Source organism: Danio rerio, chromosome 21 (assembly GCF_052040795.2).
Source record: "Danio rerio strain M-AB ecotype USA chromosome 21, GRCz13ab, whole genome shotgun sequence".
NCBI classification, from domain to species: Eukaryota; Metazoa; Chordata; class Actinopteri; order Cypriniformes; family Danionidae; genus Danio; species Danio rerio.
The window spans coordinates 26,987,832-27,001,089 of record NC_141041.1 but is presented as its reverse complement, the minus strand read 5'-3'; the positions used below and the strand labels follow the sequence as shown (position 1 = coordinate 27,001,089).

The 13,258-nt window shown below is 34.6% G+C and overlaps 2 protein-coding genes across 6 annotated transcripts; both read left to right on the top strand.

The window, feature by feature from the left end:
* Positions 1 to 223: 223 nt before the first annotated feature.
* fosl1b (FOS like 1, AP-1 transcription factor subunit b) lies at positions 224 to 6,341 on the top strand. Its single transcript, XM_087301379.1, has 4 exons — positions 224 to 1,336; positions 1,551 to 1,796; positions 4,335 to 4,442; positions 4,521 to 6,341. The coding sequence occupies exons 1-4, from the start codon at positions 1,226 to 1,228 to the stop codon at positions 4,656 to 4,658; spliced, it is 603 nt and encodes a 200-aa protein (XP_087157505.1). The 5' UTR covers positions 224 to 1,225; the 3' UTR covers positions 4,659 to 6,341.
* Positions 6,016 to 13,045, top strand: fibpb (fibroblast growth factor (acidic) intracellular binding protein b). Of its 5 annotated transcripts, none has more exon segments than NM_212861.2 (11): positions 6,016 to 6,220; positions 6,551 to 6,638; positions 7,191 to 7,389; positions 7,530 to 7,656; positions 8,356 to 8,456; positions 8,684 to 8,817; positions 9,704 to 9,812; positions 9,891 to 9,954; positions 11,626 to 11,712; positions 11,811 to 11,908; positions 12,741 to 13,045. In NM_212861.2, coding segments are annotated over 10 exon segments (1,068 nt in total). In that variant the 5' UTR covers positions 6,016 to 6,220; positions 6,551 to 6,559; the 3' UTR covers positions 12,811 to 13,045.
* Positions 13,046 to 13,258: the final 213 nt, after the last annotated feature.

Here is a 13,258-nt window from a genome sequence, read left to right as displayed (position 1 = left end):
ATTTACTGTCATCATGGTAGAGATGAATAAGTTATTAAAACTAATATGTTTAAAATGTGTTGAAAAAAATTTATCCGTTAAACAGAAATTGGGGGAAAAAATAAACGGGGGCAAAAAATTCTGATAATATATATATATATATATATATATATATATATATATATATATATATATATATATATATATATATATATATATTAGAATTTTGTGTGTGTGTATATATAGACACAAACATACATGTAGTTCAAGATCTGTATTTAAAATAATGTTAATCATCAAAATATTAATGGTCATATAATGGCCCCCCATATTGGTCAATAACATTGTCTATAACAACGCCAATCGGTATATGCGAGAAAAAAAAATCATTCAACAGTCTGAAACCGACAGAACTGAGCACCGACATAGTGTTCACAAGACACTTTTAGGTGGTGTTAATATCAACATATAGCCTAAAATACAGTAAAATTTGAGTTTTACCTCAATCAGACAATAAATATAAAAAAATTGAACACTTGAATACGTTTTATGAATAAATTTGATGTTATTTAAATTAATATAAAAATGACAGAAACTTTTATTACACAAACTACAGGAACATTACAGAAAAAGTCATGCCCCGATCGTCAACTACACTGCAGTATATACGTCTCATGAATTGTATTGTAACATATTTCTAAATAGACACCAACCAGCCACGAAACATGATATAAGGGATGTATGTTTTTTTTAACCACAAGAGTGATTCACTGATGTTTTACGACTTCGCTTATTCATGCATTTCAAACCCGCAAGTCACCTCGTCACAAGATGTTTTTAATTGAAACTCAGCATGTATCGAGAGCAATAGACTCGTGCCTGTCATTCACAACCAGCATAGATCAAACCTATTGACTATTACTTAGTTTGTGAATTTGATGTTAGCGACAGTTAGTTGGCGCTGTTGAAGCTCTTTATGATAAGTAATGGCCATTACAGAAGGGAATTTAAGAAGAGAAAAGGCGGCACATTGGAAGTTGGAAACGACAGATCCTTCATGGGAGGAGGAGAAAGAGTGGGTGTGAGGGGGCGTAAGGACACTGAAGAAAAGCTGCAGCACGTGTTTTGGTTTATTTTATTCATTATTCTCTCTTATGGATTTATCATAGCTTTGTCATTTTACCGAATTTGCGTTGTTAGAATGAACTGAATTAGTTTTACGTGAATTTAATCTAACAGAAATAATATGAAATTGATCATAATGAATCACAATGAACGAAGAGAGTCGTATTATGATTCCCGGATTTCTCCAGCATGGATGGAGCATGAAAACTCCTCGAATCTTCTCTTAGCTCCGGTAGGTCATTAAAAGTTATTTATTCAGCTTCAAATAATTGAAATAGAAGAAATGAAACAGAAAAGAGACGTTTAATAACCTGTGTTTTTATTTGTAATTCTTTAACTGTTTGGCTATTTTTAACTAACTATTTTATCAAACATTTCTAAAATAACTTATATTAGTTATTACTGTTTAATTTAATGTGTAATTTTATTTTATTGATAATTTGCAGAATGACACTGAGGACTCTACGTCCAGCCCAGATCTGGATGTCATTACATCTTCTCCAGATCTCCAGTGGTTTCTGCAGTCTTCTATACTTTCCCAATCAGAGACCACCATGGGCACATTTTGCTCATTCCTACCCACCAGCACCACCATGTTCAACTGCCCCTGTTTGTCACAGTGCTGGAGTCCAAACCCGTCCTGTAATGGAGCAGTGGGGGACAATGCAGAGGGCCATGATGATAATAAGCATGTAAGTTCCTGATCATTAAAGATTATGTTCAGAGTTTATAATGCAGTAAATATTGAAAGTGAACTTGAGGGGTTCTGGTGATTCATTCATTTTTGGTATAAGAGTGAAATGACTCACACCTGAATCACAAAGGGCCAGGAGGAGTGAGTCAGTGCTGTAGTATTTGAGCGGGAATCTTAAGGCGCAGGCTCAGATGAATGCCACTGTCATTGGTGCCAGTGGATGAGTAACAGGAACCAACTTATTTGGTTTTGGGTTCAATTGACATGAATATGCTTTCTGGTTATCTTCCATAAGATGGCAGCATCACCTTGTAAGCTTGTTTCCATAAAGGAACACTCCACTTTGTTTTTAAAATAGGCTAATTTTGTGACTCAGTAAGTTGACCTTACTTAGAAAAATTGAGGAAACCGATTGCCTTAAAATTTCTAAGTAAAGTAGTGTATTCATTTTAAGTGAGCATAACTTAAAACAGTTTGTATTTACAACTTCTTAATAAAGTGAACTTCAGTACTGTTGAGTCAAAATAATTAGTTGTTTTAACTTCTTATTAGTGTTCACATTACTAGGAAAATATTAGGAGGCCGTCTGACTTAAAATTTTCAAGTAAGCTGAACTAAAACATTTAAGTAAAGACAAAAACACATACCTCACTTACTGACTGACTCCCAGGGTCGTTTAGATCAAAGTTGATAGCCGTGCCATGTTGGTGTTTGATAACATCTTATTTTTACGGGGTGGGTCATTAGCCCAACGCTCAACTCCCAACCTGGAGGACCAGGACATTCACACACATACACTACGGACAATTTTAGCTTACCCAATTCACCTATACCCGCATGTCTTTGCACTTGTGGGGGTAACCGGAGCACCCCAAGGAAACCCACACGAACACGGGAAGAACATGCAAACTCCACAGAGAAATGCCTACTGACCCAGCTGGGACTGAACTAGCAACCTTCTTGCTGTGAGGCAACAGCACTACCCACTGTGCTGCTATAAAAACAAATTCCTACACTTCTAAAACTTTTTTGTATTGTAGCATCTGCGTACTGCAAAAACAAAAACAATATAACATTTTAAAACAAGTTTTTCAGCCAAGGTTTAATATAATAAATAAATAATATTTATATAATATTATTTATTTATTGTTATATAAATATTATTTTATTTATTTATTTATTATTATTATTATTATTATTATTATATTGTTTTATAATATAATTTATTATATAATCATATCAATATTAAATGTATTTATGTATTTTAATATATTAATATATTTATAAATTTTGAACATCAAAGAATTTAAAAAGCTCTCAGATTTGTTATGCTTACGTCTGATTATGGTCAAGTTTTAATTTTTTCACCTGTTTCCTCAGTTCCTTCATCACCATTCTCTATTATTAACATGCTTTTGATACATGACCACTCAGAAGTTGTAAATACATACTAGTGTAAGTCAAGTTTACTTGAATTTATTTAGTTTAACAACTTAAAGTGCTAAAAAGTTGGGATTACTTGTTTAAATATTGTAAGGTGAACAAACTTATTAATAAGTTAAATGCACTTAATGTTATTAGTGATAACAGCTATTGCCTTCTACTTTGTGTAGTAAGACTGTAAGAAAATCAAAAGTTGCTATATTCAAGTCTGATATGAACTATATAATCTATCAAGGAACTTTGATGCTGTACTATGGCTGCAGCAGGCGCAATGATATTACACTGATTCTAGCGGATGGTGCGAGTGAAGGGCTTGCTGCTGGAGACTATTTTCAGATGGTACAACAGCAACTTTCTTTGCTCAAAATGCAAGTAGCCATTGACTTGCATTCTAGGAAACACCAAGGACCGCAGCTTCAGCTAAAAACTTCTGTTTGACTGAAGAAAAAATGTATATCTATCACGAGTAACCTGTCTCGAGGGTAGATAAATTAAAGGAATGTTTTTTTAAATAAAATAAAAATGACCCCATAATGTTCTCTCGCTCTAGCCATTTTTGTGTATGTGACTTTTCATCAATCAGATGAACACAGTCAGAGTAGTTTTGGATTTAATCCTGGGTTTTGCTTTGCTGTACAATGGCTCTTTTTTGAAGCTTCCAGAAGCACACAAATCTATCGCAAAACTAACCCATATGACACCAGGGGGTTACCGCATGTCTTATGAAGAGGATTGATGTGTTTTTTAAACCATTTAAATCATTTTATAATCATAAACTTAAACTCAGTGGCTGCCGAATGCGCATTCTTGACCACTTTGGCTGACCTCTGACTAGGTGTTTGATGTAAAGCAAAATCATAGACCTGTCTTGTGTGGTAACCAATTACCACAACGTTTGTTTACCAGAGAAGACTTCGATGAACAAGACCAGTTGGCTTGCCACTTCTATATAACATTATACTGAATATTACTTTTACGCTTTCAGTTTTCATTTTTTAAATGAGCTATTCCTTCAACAAAACATCTTCATTTTAGTGTGAACTCTCTCTTTAAATGAAATTAGTCTAATAACATTTTTTTATTATTATTACAGGTGTCCTCTGAGGAGCTTGAGAAAATAAGGATCCGCAGAGAAAGGAACAGGGTAGCAGCTGCCAGATGTCGAGATCGTCGTCGGATGCTTATAGACACTTTACAGAATGTGAGTAGTGTTTTTAGTTGTGCTATATTATACAGAAACCTGTGTATGTATGTTCTGAGCCTGTGTTTTCTTTTACAGGAGACTGATCATTTGGAGCATGTGAAGACGCAGCTGGAGGAAGAGATTGCCACACTTGAAAGGGAGAGAGAGAGGCTGGAGTTAGTCTTTGAGGCTCACGGGCCCATCTGCAAGTTAAAAAACCCAAATCCAGAATAAACATGGATGCTGGTCATGTTTAGTGCTGAATCTGCTGGTTCAGATCAGCTCTGTATTATATAAAGCAATAGGCATATATTTGTGAAAGCAATATGTTCAAATAAATGTCAGTTATACTTCGAGAATTATTATCTTGCATGCATAATTTGTTTTTTTGTTTTTTATGAATAAAGCATAATAAACCACATTTTCAAATGGTGTTGCTCTATCAAAGGTCTATCTCCAGTAAGGTACAAGCTTTTTATTTGTTCATCTATTTATTTTATATAGTTCGAAAGTACATTTAAAGATTGCATTTGTTAGATATTGTAACAATAAATATACAGAGATTTTAATTTACTTATATGATAGCAAAGTAGACTATTCAACAAATATTAGTCTTTAGTTTCTAGAGAAATCAGTAGTACTGGTTTCAAGAAACATTTTATTATCAGTGTTGGAAATGGTTGTCTTAATATTTCATAGAAACATTTCAATCCCTAATGAAAACAATTTATTCTTTATAAAATAAAAAAATAGTACAGTAATATTAATTATTAAAACCATTATTCTAAAGTAAACTGAAGATTCACTTTAGCATGTCTTAAGACCTATATGCAGAAACCCTATACCTTTTTTGTTGATATATCTTAATTGAAACATTTTTATTAATTGAAAGCTAGTGCTAAATAAAACTAAAAGTATTTTTATGCCAGAAATAATTTAGTGAAAATGTTCTCATTAAATGTACTTTGGACTTTAGTGTTGTGTTAGACTTTGGTCTTTATTGTTATCTTACATTTTGCTAAAGTTACTTAGTGGCCGACTTAAACTAAAAACATTGTGGTTGTCAGACAAATACCACAATAAACATATATACTATATCTGAGGGCGAGGCAGTGGTGCAGTAGGTAGTGCTGTCGCCTCACAGCAAGAAGGTCGCTGGGTCGCTGATTCGAACCTCGGCTCAGTTGGCGTTTCTGTGTGGAGTTTGCATGTTCTCCCTGCCTTCGCGTGGGTTTCCTCCGGGTGCTCCAGTTTCCCCCACAGTCCAAAGACATGCGGTACAGGTGAATTGGGTAGGCTAAGTTGTCAGTAGTGTATGAGTGTGTGTGTGGATGTTTCCCAGAGATGGGTTGCGGCTGGAAGGGCATCCGCTGCGTAAAAACTTGCTTTATAAGTTGGTGGTTCATTCCGCTGTAGCGACCCCGGAATAAAAAAGGGACTAAGCCAACAAGAAAATTAATGAATTATATATCTGAATTAGGTTCATTCTTCGTAATTTTGTTGAAGTAATATATTTTCCAGAACTCTATGCAGTGTTTATTCCCTAGCTTTAGGTGGCAGTCACTCATTGATAGACGCTCGATGGCGCTGCATTATCGCTCGATGGTAAATGTAGTTTAGTTCTGGTTAAACCAGATCCACAAGTCTGCGAGCACCTTGACATCATCCTTTCCTGCCATTTACAGACAACTCATGTAAATTTACACGGGCGTCAGAGATCATAAACGTCCTGATATTATTTGATAGCAGCACGGATTGACGCGCGTAAACAAACCTGCACGTGCGTGTTTGGAAATGTAAGTGCGCAATAAGCTCAGCTCTCAGATGCGTCGCCGCAGATGCCACTTTCTGTTTTAACCTCAGCTTACGACTTCATTGACTGTCTTTTCAGTTTTTTAAAACATATATAAAATTACGGTGAGTTCTTATTGGTTTAATATAACGTTAGTTTATGTATTTCAAAAATTAGAACATCTAACAAACACTTTTTATATTATATACTGTCAAGCAGGTGAACAGTACACTTTCCCTAAAATGTTCTGTTTGGTTAATTCATCAAAGCAGCTATTATCATCGTTTGTGTATTAATATATATATATATATAAATTCATTCATTGTTTTTGTAGAAAATATCCATGGAGTTGGATGTGTTTGTGGGGAACACCACTGTCCTGAATGAAGATGTCTACCAACTATGGTTGGATGGACATTCAGGTTAATTTTTGTTGTTGTTGTTGTTGTTGTTGTCCAAATGTTGTTAATGAGCTTGTCAGGTTTAAATTACTACTGATTTGTTATCATAATAATAATTATATTATTATCAACGTAATAATAATTTACAATCGATTTTTGTCATATTTTGTCCTTTGTCATCAGAACACATGGTTTGAATATTAATGGAGAACTGTTGACTCACTCGCAAGTAAATGCTCAAGGGTATGATTGGCAAACAGCAATGAGTATTGAAACATTTTCAATAATTCAGACTGCAATCAGTTTGAACCTGTTCATGTTTGTTTGACAGCTCATATATTATAGATGGATGCTGATGATTTAAATAAAAAATTTTAATAAATACTCCAGTAGATATTAAATGATCTGTGATATTGATCTTCTGTTGAGGTGAAGTTTACCCACTACAAGTCACAAATTCCTCTTCCTGTCATTTTTTTTTAGATTAGCCTGAAAGCATTGAGTTCTGAAATGTGAAAGGATGTTTTTATAGTGTAGCGTCTCTGTTGGTGGAGATGAACTCTTGTTGAACAGTTTCAGATGTAGTAAGGCAGCGGATGGATGCAGGTGTTTTGCTGGAGTGTGAAGCCAGTCCTGATGTTCTGCAGAGCGATACCATGGACCAGTTCAGAACATTCCAGATGTGTGAGCGGCTCCTTCAGTCTCCTTCAAAAGTGGCCAATCAGCTTTTCTTCCAGATCCCTTCTGACCAGCAGGCCATGCTTATCGAGAGGTCTGTGGTCCTGCCGATTTGCATCTGTTTTCTATTTTTTAATGTTGTTAGTTTTTGGCAGTTGTATGACTCTCTGTTTTGTTTTTTTCGTGCATTGTCAGTGTTTTGATGATTTGTTTCATGCTATATTTGTCCTGTAGGTACTATGAGTTTGACAGCGTGTTTGCTAGAGAGGTACTGGGTAAAAAACTCTCCAAAGGGACCAAAAAAGACCTGGATGACGTCAGTGCAAAGACTGGAATCGCATTGAAGAGCTGTCGGCGACAGGTGCTGCACACACCCGAATTCTGAATGGCTCGTTAGGACAGGACAAATATTGTATGCTAAGCAGTTACATGAAAATGTGGACAGAGTAGAAAACGTTAGTATGTTAAATAATTAATGATAAACTAGTAATATAACCCAGATTTTGTATCAAATAGATACAGTCTTTGATTACCGGATGTTCAGTAGAAATTAAAAAGTTATTTGAAGGTATTACATTATATTCGTAATGAGTGTGTATGGGTATTTCCCAGTGATGTGTTGTAGCTATTAGGGCATCCACTGCGTAAAACATATGCTGGATGAGTTTGCGGTTCATTCCTCTGTAGCAACCCTGAATTAATAAAGGGACTAAGCTGAAAATAAAATGAATGAATGAATTATATTTGTCAACCCTTTAACTTTTCCTAGATTCTGCTGTATTTTATCATCCTATCCCATTTTAATGTTTTCCCATATTTCTCTCATATTTTTTATCTTACTATGTAAGGTGTCAGTACCATACATCCTTCCTGTATGAATATGTACACTCCTTCTACACTCAAATGCTATGCTTTAGTTTTATTTTGGCTTGAATGCACTTTGAAATTATAATAAAAATGTGTTATGGCTAGAATAGATACATCTGAAGGTTATGAGAAATGGTCATACGCCCATAAGCAAGGACATGTATTGTTTTAACTCTTTCTACCATCTTCTCAGTTTGACAATTTCAAGCGCGTGTTCAAAGTGGTTGAAGAGCTGAAAGGCCCTCTAGTGGAGAACATACAGCGTCACTTTCTCCTGTCGGATGATCTGGCAAGGTGAGACTTTCACACCTGGAGCCAAACAAAGGATTTATTCTATCATTCTCTTACTAGTGGTAATGAGCAGCTGTAACACCCACTGAAAGACTTATTTCTTATGCTTGATAAGGCTGATCTTCAAACTTATGTTTCTGTTTTGTTCTCCTCCATTCATGCACTCTCTCTTCTGTTCCTGACACACCTCTCCACTTTCCTCTCACTGATTCAGCCATGTCTCTCTGCAGGGATTATGCCGCCATTGTATTCTTTGCTAACAGCCGTTTTGAGACAGGGAAGAGAAAACTACAGTATTTGTCATTCCAGGACTTTGCCTTTTGTGCTGGTCAGCTCATAAGCTACTGGACTGTGGGGGCCGTTGGTAAGAGCGACTTCATAAAAACACACGACAGACTTATGTAGTAGTACCCAATGGGATAGTTCACCCCAAAATATTCAATTTCACTTCAAGTTTATTTGTAAAGCGCTTTTTACAATAATTATTGTTTCAAAACAGCTTTACGAAAGGTGAAAAATAATACATTACAATAAAATTAAGTTCAAGTTACTATCAAATATAAGTTGTTATATCTAAGCATAGTTAACCTGCAGTTTTGTAGTATATAGGTGATGTCTACGTGTACATGTGCAATGAAGTGTATTAAGTGTATGTTTTGTCCTTAAAATTCTCTCTTCACAGGCCTTGGATCCCATATAAATGTACTCGTTATTTATTTGCCTTCAAGTGGTTCCAAACTCATTTGAGTTTTATTCTTATGTGGAACTCAAAAGAAGATATTTTGAAGAATGTTGAAAACCGATAACCATTGACATCTATAATAGGAAAACAAATACTGTGGAAGTGAATGGTCACAGTTTTCTGCCAATTTTCAAAATACCTTCCGTTCAGCAGAAGAAAGAAACTCAAACAGGTTTGAGACAAAGAAAGGATGAGTACTTTTAATTTTGAGGTGAACTATTGCATTAAGAACCAAGCATATGTCCCTGTTTGCACCATGTATTAACAAGTGTTTTAGTGATCTGATCACAAGTGTGCAGCGAGATACCACCTGGTTTACTACTACTAAATCACATTATAGTGAGTGTTTTTTATGTGCAATAGTGAATGGCAAAAATTTAAACAAGCTGAGAGGTGATGTACAGTATGACCATTTTTTTTCGGAGAAGATTAATGGTTGAAGGTTTCACAAAACAAAAGATCTTTGAAAGGTGATAACATTCTTGTTTTCTTTCTGATACTTTCTCAGACAACATGATTGAAGATATGGACGTTGATCTAGAAAAAGATTTTCTACATGACTTGAAAGACTTGAAGGTCTTGGTGAATGATAAGGACTTGCTGGACCAACACAAAAGGCAAGCAAGTTAATTGCCAGATGTAATGGTGTGGACATGTGCTGTTTCTAACATTTCTTTTCTCTTTGCCAACACTAGTTTGGTGTGTGGACAGCTTAGAGGGAAAATAAAAGTCTTTAATGAGATGGAGGCCAGTTTTAAGGTGAGCAGCATGTTTTTTTTTAATTGTAAAGTCATATATAGATGATGATTTTAAATATATTGGGAATAAAATAAATGCAAAGATCAAAAGTGCTAGCAACAAGAATAGAGCAGTTTTAAATAAATGATTTTCTTTTGAAAAAAATTATTCTTTCATCAAGTGATCCTGAAAAAACAATGGTAAAGGAACACTCTTTTTTTTGAAAATAGGCTAATTTTATTTCCCCTGCAGTTTAATTTTAGTTTAGCCATTTTGAAATTCATTCCACTAATATTAAGGTCTTTTGGGGGCAATTTTAGCTAAGCTTAGCATTAATTATTGAATCAGAATAGACCATAGCGTTGCACTCAAAAATGTTCATATTTAAAGCTTGGCTATTCTGTGGTTACAATGTGTACTAAGACTGATGAAAACTGAATAGTTGCTATTTTCTAAGTTAATTTGGCTTTGAATTATACCAGGGTTTCCCCATATTAATCAAGCAACTTTGCTGCTGTATTATGGCTGAAGCAGGAACAATGATGTTACACAGATTCTGCTGGTGCAAGTGTTGCGCTTGGTGATGGGGAGTATTTTCATGCACTGTGAAATATCATTGTGCCTGCTACAGACATGGTGAATCTACAAAGGATGGTACAAAACACAAAATGGGTCAGTTTAGTTTCTAATCACAATCTGGTATTGTAACACTTAGAAATAACATACATCAGTATAAAATACGTAGTTTTATAATCTACAATTTACAGTATTTAAAATAAAACTATTCTAAAAATTAAAAAAAATCTGAAATTAGGCAGATTTTAGGAAATCTGAGATTTTGATACAGTAAGATGAGGGAAAAGTTAATTCTAACCTCTAATATAAAAGAATAAACATAAGACTTCATATCTTTAACTATAATATTAGACTGAGCTCTTGTAGCTATAGCTCAGGGCTCTAGATTCATTCATTCATTTATATTTACATACATATACAGTTGAGGTCAAAATTATTAGCCCCCCTTTAAATTTTTTTGTCTTTTTTAAATATTTCCCGAATGATGTTTAACAGAACAAGGAAGTTTTCACAGTATGTCTGATATATTTAATTCAACAGCTAGGCCTATGCATGGGATACACACATATTCCAGTCAAATACCAAAACACTACAAACCCTTGCTTCCCTGTCAAATGACAAAAAAAACTGAACACTACAACTGAACACTACATGTCCCAAATTGTGACAAGAGATCAGAGCAGTTCCATTTTTTTTCCTATCCCTAAAGGCTACATAAGAATCAAACTGAAAAATTATCCGAACTATTTTTTTGAGCTAGATGCTATTAGTCTAATCTATGCTAAGCTAAGCTAAAAGTGCTCCTGCCGGACCCGGAGATCTGACTGAATGGATTATAAAATGGTAAAACTGATCAACCTTATCAACTCCTATATCAAGTAAAATGGGCCAAAAGATTGGCCCAAAAAAAATTCCAAAAGACTGGAGTGTTCCTTTAAGCAGGACAACTGTTTTCAGCAATATAAATGTGTAATAAGCACAAAATCACCCAAGACTGGAGTAATATTGTTAAAAAAATCTGCTTTGAATTGCAGAAATAAATGACATTTTAAAATATATTGACATATTTATTTACGTAGAACTATGTTGATACACATTTTTGCTTGTTAATTTCAGAACTTGTCAAGAGCTCTAGTTAACATTGCCTCAAAGCTTACACACGCCAAAGATGTCCGAGATCTGTTCATTGACCTTGTGGAGAAGGTAATGCACTGTACACAAACTGCACAGGATGAGGTGATATTTATCCCTGCATTGTCTCAGGCTGAATGTGACAGAATGATTATGGCTTCTCTTCTCAGTTCATTGAACCCTGTCGTTCAGATAAATGGACAAATGGAGACCTCAGACTTTTCCTCACACACTACAGCACCTCAGTACATACACTAGAGGCTTTCAGGTTAGTATTTATGTCTATATGTTAGCACTTTTTAAAGGGAACTTGTAGGTGAATTTTTTTTCTTTTTTTTTTAGTAGAACATTTAAGAAGATTTTTAGTCAAAGTCAGCTTAGTTCTTAATTCAGCCACAAGTACATGGCATACTGAGAACCAAAATTGCATTACTCTCAGACCCTAAGTGCACAACAGATAATCATAATACAAAAAGTAAAATTTAAACAAAAGAAAAATTCCAATAAACACAATAAAACACATAATATAATCTAAAAAATATAAGTAAAATACAAATTGTATAGAATTACAATTAAGGGCACATGGCAAGAAGTGCAAACCAGAGTTGTGCAATTGCAAACAGTATGTAGTGCAAAAAGCTTGCAAGTATGATAAAGTGTCAGTGCCTTAATATTATTCATACTATTCACATTCATACTATTCACAACATTATTGCCTGTAAGCCTCAAATGGCTCGGAATGATAAACTAAGGAAAATTATTGCATTTTGTATTATTAATAATGGGAGTTTTGATAACAAAGTAACGCCATTGCCTAATTAATCATTACATAAACAAACTGGTGAATCTGTTTGGGGTATTTTTTGTCAAATTTGTCCATTCTCTAAGGCTGTAGATAAGAGCTGTTAGTAATGTTCAGTTTGTTTCGAAAGATGTGAATGAAGCAATGTATCAATCATTCAATTCAGCCCCAAGTATTTAATTAGTTTTTCCTTTATATGTTTTCTTTTTCGCTAGTACTCATTTTGTAAATCACCAAGGACCAAAATGTATTTATTTTTAAGTGAGCAATTTTAATATGAATTTTTTTTTCTATACAGGCATCAAGTAATATGGGACCGATACATGGGTGTCATCAAAAGCTGCATCCTGAAAATGTACCATGACTAAAACACATGCTGCTGGTTTCCAGTTATCGTGACCAAATTTCCCCTTTTTAAGTAACAATACAGTTTCCCTATGTTTGTAAGCGTTATTCTTTTGTCTTTTTTATTTTATTATTTTTACACTTTTTAGCAATACAGTTGCACTACTGTTTGTAAATGTTTCTACCTCAGCTCAGTTTATATATATTAACGTATTCTTCTTGTATAGTATAAGTTAAGTAAACCTAGTTTTCCACAAATCTGCCTTTTTTCCTGTTTCTCAAAGTGGTCATTAGGACAGTCCTGTTACTGATTATGCAGGGTAATAGTAGCAGCATGGGGTCTTCAGTTGGCTGGTCAGCTCTGCAGTGGATGGATGAGGAGACACTTTTACTACCTTATAAAAGGCCTGACCTGGGACAGCTGTCACCCTCTACAAATGGTCATGGAAAATTCTTGCATAAACGTCCTCA

Bases quoted from the DNA above. Each gene is read 5' to 3' on its own strand.
- fosl1b (XM_087301379.1), top strand. From the start codon at position 1,226: ATGAAATTGATCATAATGAATCACAATGAACGAAGAGAGTCGTATTAT. The intron at 1,337-1,550 runs GTAGGTCATTAA...GATAATTTGCAG, and splicing joins CGAATCTTCTCTTAGCTCCG to AATGACACTGAGGACTCTAC. The intron at 4,443-4,520 runs GTGAGTAGTGTT...TTTCTTTTACAG, and splicing joins TTATAGACACTTTACAGAAT to GAGACTGATCATTTGGAGCA.
- fibpb (XM_087299454.1), top strand. From the start codon at position 6,560: ATGGAGTTGGATGTGTTTGTGGGGAACACCACTGTCCTGAATGAAGAT. The intron at 7,390-7,529 runs GTCTGTGGTCCT...TTTGTCCTGTAG, and splicing joins CAGGCCATGCTTATCGAGAG to GTACTATGAGTTTGACAGCG. The intron at 11,909-12,740 runs GTTAGTATTTAT...TTTTCTATACAG, and splicing joins CATACACTAGAGGCTTTCAG to GCATCAAGTAATATGGGACC.